The 5,678-nt window shown below is 47.4% G+C and overlaps 1 protein-coding gene across 1 annotated transcript; it reads left to right on the top strand.

Moving 5' to 3' along the window:
• The first annotated feature begins 431 nt into the window (after positions 1-431).
• LOC116580071 (putative protein ZNF720) lies at positions 432-5,240 on the top strand. The gene is made up of 3 exons (XM_032326101.1): positions 432-446; positions 4,095-4,221; positions 5,131-5,240. Exons 1-3 carry the CDS (start codon positions 432-434, stop codon positions 5,238-5,240), a joined length of 252 nt encoding a protein of 83 aa, XP_032181992.1.
• The last annotated feature ends 438 nt before the right edge of the window (positions 5,241-5,678 follow it).

Here is a 5,678-nt window from a genome sequence, read left to right as displayed (position 1 = left end):
GGGAGATTCTCAGTGAGGCCTGGGGGGAGCCTGAGGGCTTTTGTTGGTTTTCTGAGAGTGGATTTGCATCTTTGCTCCTGGAGAGGTCTCTGCTCCGTGAGTCTAGGAAGGTCGGGTCCCTGCAGCCCGCGGTTCCCATGCTAACGCTGAGGTTGTGAGTGACGGTGGCAGGGGACCCCTCCCTCCCCACAAAGCAGGTGAGGAAAATGCAGGGATTGGTGTCCTCAGGGGAGCTCACAGTTTCTGAGCTGCTCCAGACACAAGGACTGGGAAGTTGGGACTTTTCTGCTACTCTGAGTCCTGCCCGTGGGTGAGTGGTGAGGAGAAGGAGCTCTGTTGCTGGATTTCAGGGCATTTTCTCCTGATGCAGCTTTGATTTCCCCCCAGATCCCTCGTGAGGACGAAATCTAGAGGTGGAGGTGAAGGCAGAAATGGCCGGTTCTCAGGTGAGCCTGGTGTCCCCACAGAGCCGTGTCCTCTGTTTCTCCACAGACCCTCCTGTTTTGAAGGTACAGATGCGGATGCCTCGACTCTGGGTGCTTCTGGCTTCTGCGTTCACCTGTTTTTAAGATCTGGTCAGAAGTGATACTCATGATTAGGTCTTAAGAATGCTTCTCTATGGGGCGCCTGGGTGGCTCAGTGGGTTAAGACTCTGCCTTCGGCTCAGGTCATGATCTTAGGGTCCTGGGATCGAGCCCTGCATCTGGATTTCTGCTTAGCAGGGGGCCTGCTTCCTCCTCTCTCTCTGCCTGCATCTCTGCCTGCTTGTGATCTCTCTCTCTGTCAAATGAATAATGAATACAATCTTTAAAAAAAATTAAATTAAATTAAAATAAATAGCTTCTCTATGTCCCAGAGCCTTCTGTCCTGCGTCCCCAAGCTGGCTTCGATAGGGCATCAGCCATTGTCACTTTGACTTAAAAGTCCCGCGAGGAGTGACAATATTCCGTTGCTGGCAGGTCTGGAGGGGAAGGTGTCGAGTCTGAGATTCCTGTGGCTGATGAGGTCTGGTCCTGGGATGTCAGGGAGGGAAATTATTTCTCATTCGGGTTCCTCTGGATTCTCGATCAGCTGTGTGCAAAGGCGGAGTAAGGAAATGCAGATATAAACTCGATGAATACGAGTCCAGAAAAACTTGGAAACTTCTCTAGGAAATGGGGTGTGAGTGTCTTCATCTTTAGCACGTGAAAGAGATATTCTACTTAATGTCCACGAGAGAAGGGTGCCTGGGGGCTCAGTCAACTAAGGTTGGACTGTTGATTGCAGCTTAGGTTGGGATCCCAGGGTCCTGGACTGGCATCCCCGCTTCTGGCTCGGTGCCCAGAGGGGAGTCCGCTTAAAGATTCTCTCCTACTCCTGCCCTTGCCCATCTCCTCTAAAATATAAATCAATCTTGGGAATCAAGGGTGGTTCAGTTGGTTAAGAGTCTGCTTTCTGCCTTCAGCTCAGGTTGTGATCTTGGAGACCTGAGATCCAGCCCCACATGAGGCTCCCAGGTGGGCAGGGATCCTGATTCTCTCTCTCTTCCTCTGATTTTCTGCCTGTTTGTGGTCTCTCACTCTCTCTGAAATAAACACAATAAATTTTTCAAAATGTTATTTATTGTGGCACCTAGGTGGCTCAGTGGCTTAAGCCTCTGCGTCCAGCTTAGGTCATGATCTCAGGGTCCTGGGGTCCAGCCTCACATCGGGCTCCCAGGTGGGCAGGGATCCTGCTTCTCCCTCTCCTTCTCCTGTTCTGCCTGCATGTGCTCTCTCACTTGCTCTTTTTGAAATAAATACAATCTTTGTAAAATATTTATTTGTAAGAAAAAGAGCGAGAGCACAAATATGGTGTGTTATGGGCAGAGGTAGAAGGCTCCCTGCTGAGTAAAGACACTCCTCCTTGGCCTCAATTTAGGAGGCAATCCCAAGACCTTGTGTCTTGGCCTGAGCAGAAGGCTGATGTCCACTGACTGAGCCACTCAGTTGCCTCTATAAATAGAATATTTATTTATTTATTTATTTATTTATTTATTTATTTATTTGACAGATGGAGATCACAAGTAGGCAGAGAAGCAAGCAGAGAGAGTGGAGGAAGCAGGCTCCCTGCTGAGCAGATAGCCCCATGCAGGGTTCCTTCCATCCCAGGACTCCAGGATCACAACCTCAGCCAAAGACAGAGGCTTTAACCCCCTGAGCCACCCAGGCGCCCCTATAAATATAATCGTTAAAGAAAATGAAAATAAAAATAAATCTTAAAAATTCAAAGAAAAGAAAGGAGTAAACTAGTTATTTCTAGCAGTTCTCAGTGTAATGTCTCTCTCAGTCTCAGTCGCTTGGGGCCCCAGACGAGTGTCCACGATTGGCTGGAATTCTGTCCAGCAGCACTGCAGGAATTCCCCTGAGGCAGGACAAAGGTGGTGGAAGTTCCCTGAAGACCTAAGAGATCAGCAGGCAGGAGGGCACAGGAGAGCCTGTCTGCAAGGGGCAGTGTGTGGGGGTTGCTTTTTGGGAGAAGGAAGGTGAGGAGTTCCGGGGAACCTGTGGGATTTGCTCCTTTCTGCTCACTGTACCTGGTTGTCAGAAGCGCATTGGTTCCTTAGGGTCTTGCTAGTTTTGAGGTGGGTCCCCTGCTGGGCCTGTCTGGACTCAGCCAAGGGGACACTGGGGCCCTTCCTCCACTCCTTTGCTCAAGCCTCCTTGCCTAAAAGCAGCCTCTACAGATCGTATAGTGATTCAGTTGTTTAGGTATATATCTACTGTATTTCCAAAATCAGATTGATAACTCTGAAATCCTGTTTTCAGTCCAGTGGAAACCCCAGCGATGATGTGGCCCTTGATGTGCATTAGGTACTGATAACATTTGTTTCCATTCAGCTGATAGGAACTTCTTTTATTGGCTTGGTGCTGTCTGCAGGATCCTCCCTATTTTCCCCCCTGTCATTTGTAAGGAACATGGGATACTGAGGAATATGCAGGAACTATCACATTTCAGGTGTAAACTTCTTTCTTCTGCATTTCTCTTGCTTGTAAGTTCATTTTTTTTCTTTCCTTCCTTCCTGTTTTCCTTCCTTCCTTCTTTCTTTCAGCTGAGAGAGTGCTTGAGAGTGATGAAAGGGAAAGAGGGAGAAGCAGATTCCCACTGAGTGGGGAGAGTTCAACTCAGGGCTCTATCCCAGGCCTTTGAGATCATGACCTGAGCTGAAGGCAGACCCTTAACCAACTAAACTATCTGGATTCCCCCTTGATTGTAGTTTCTGAGGAGAACAAAGTCAGAAGAGGTGTGGATAAAATTAATTGTCCTTCAACTTCCAGTCTGTTGATAAATACCTGAGAAAGGCAGAGTAGGACATTCCTCAGGGAACTCAGAACTGCCTCAAGGTTAATGTTTTGTTGGATGCAAAAAGCATCCTTAGCCTAACAATAGACCTTCAGGTTTCTGTAATTCCTCTTTAACATTTGAAAATTGCTTCAGAAACTTGAATTCTACTCCCCAAATGTAGCTCAGGCACCATCCTTCAAGTTTGGGGCCCACTGATAGCTATCTGGAGGGTCTCTGACTAAAGTGTTACTAAACAGTGAGTGGCCTCATCAAAACACCAGCTGGGAGGCCTTGAGGGTCCTGGAAACTTGCTTCCAAATTCCTTAGAGCCTCCTGCTGTCCCTCACCCCCTCCCCACCTGAAAGCATAGAACCAGTCACTGCTCACATTCCTCTCTCCTTGTGTTAGGACCACAGTGTTTGTACCAGGGGTATCTCAACAATCTTTCTTCATCATTCACTCTAGAACCCCAATATTTCACATCAAAACATGTTTAGAGTTTCTTGACCTTTGGCTTCTCTCCCACATCCCAACACTTTGCACTGGACAAGGAGGGCTGTCACCTCTGCATAGTGGATAGAGTTGACTTCTGGGAGTGAAAGGAGTGAAAGCTCTCAACCAGGCAGCTCTCAGCCCCCTGCCCCATAGGTTTTTCTTTTTTCCCACACCCATCTCAGGGAGAAGGAAAGGTCGAATCTGGTTCTAGCTGGTGACATAAACCCCCACTTTCATCTTAGGAAACATCGTGAACTGTGTCAATGGCCACTTGGTGACTGGGGTATTTATTACAGGGACTGCTGACCTTCAGCGATGTGGCCATAGAATTCTCTGAGGAAGAGTGGAGATGCCTGACCCACAGTCAGTGGCAACTGTACCTGGATGTGATGTTGGAGAACTATGGACACCTCCTCTTCTTGGGTGAGGAAGACTCCTTCCAGATTTCCCAAACCCCACTCAGGGTTTTTTTTATTTATTTATTTATTTTTAAGATTTTATTTATTTACTTGACAGAGAGAGATCACAAGTAGGCAGAGAGGCAGGCAGAAGAGAGAGAGCCTGATGCGGGACTCGATCCCAGGACCCTGAGATCATGACCTGAGCCGAAGGCAGTGGCTTAACCCACTGAGCCACCCAGGCACCCCCCACTCAGGGTTTTATTCCTTCCTGTGAAGACTGTCTTTTCAGAGATTTCTCTTGGAATGACTAGAATTCCGATCCAGGCAGGCAGAAAGGGAAATAAGTAGGGCTTTGTAGATGGAGAGAAAAATCTTCATGATGTTTTTTCTCAGCCTTAGCTTCTCCTTCCTCAAGGAAGCATCATTGCCTGTGTAGATGAGTGGCAGTTCTCAACCTTTAGTGACATAGAATGGTGCTGCTCACATCTTCAACTGAAATTTCCCCTTCTGATTATCATGTCTACTACTTGGAAGTATAGGTCAGGATGATGTGAACAGTGGAAATTCCTCTTGTGTATTCTTTTTTTTTTTTTTGAAGTCTTTATTTACTTATTTGACAGAGAAGGATGACAGGTAGGCAGAGAAGTGGGCAGAGAGAGAGAGGGAAGCAGGCTCCCTGCCAAGCAGAGAGCTTGATGTGGGACTTGATCCCAGGACCCTGAGATCATGACCTAAGCCGGAGGAGGAGGCTTATCATCTTGAGCCACCCAGGTGCCTCGCCTCCTGTGTTTTTTAAAGAAACTGTTGGGGAACAGCTTTTGGGAAACCATTTTCTAGGATTGTACAGTATCATCTCTTCTCTCCTGAACACAAGACTGATGGAAAGTTAGAATTGTCAGCAAGAGTCATTTTCCTTTTTCCTCATAAACAGGTCTCCTTCTGTCAAAGCCAGACCTGATCATGTTTTTGGAGCAAGAGAAGCAGCTCTGGGATGTGAAGAGAAAGGAGACCAGAGGCTTCCATCCAGGTAGGTGGGAATGAATGAGGCAGATGACAGGGGAGGTCCAAGTCTGAAGGAGGAGGGTGGACCATAATCAGTGGTTCGAGTAGCTCTCCTTGAATGAATGTCAGTGGGAGACTTTCCTGGTTTAATGTCTCTCTCTTTCGAAGAGAAACTATCTGCTCTCCAACATTATCAAGTTCTTGTATTCTCTAGGGATTCTCCCTGTGATGGTCCTTCACATTCATAGGGAGAGCCAGGAGACTCTCTTTTGAGGGGGAGGGCCCCCCTAATCTGAGAGCTTTCTATTGTTGTGAGGGCCTTGGAGAAGTCATCCTATTTCTGAGGACCTGTACACCATGGCCTTTGTCAATTCTGGTTTTCATTATGGGACAAGTAGGTTAAGGTAGTTGTATGCACACTGGGGCTTGTTGGGGAAATACTGGAACACTGGAGACCTATTTTTAATGTTTTCTGGC

Source organism: Mustela erminea, chromosome 19, assembly GCF_009829155.1.
Source record: "Mustela erminea isolate mMusErm1 chromosome 19, mMusErm1.Pri, whole genome shotgun sequence".
Classification (NCBI taxonomy): Eukaryota; Metazoa; Chordata; class Mammalia; order Carnivora; family Mustelidae; genus Mustela; species Mustela erminea.
The sequence above is the reverse complement of the archived record's forward strand: the minus strand, read 5'-3'. Positions and strand labels throughout refer to the sequence as shown.

Bases quoted from the DNA above. Each gene is read 5' to 3' on its own strand.
- LOC116580071 (XM_032326101.1), top strand. The intron at 4,222-5,130 runs GTGAGGAAGACT...CCTCATAAACAG, and splicing joins TGGACACCTCCTCTTCTTGG to GTCTCCTTCTGTCAAAGCCA.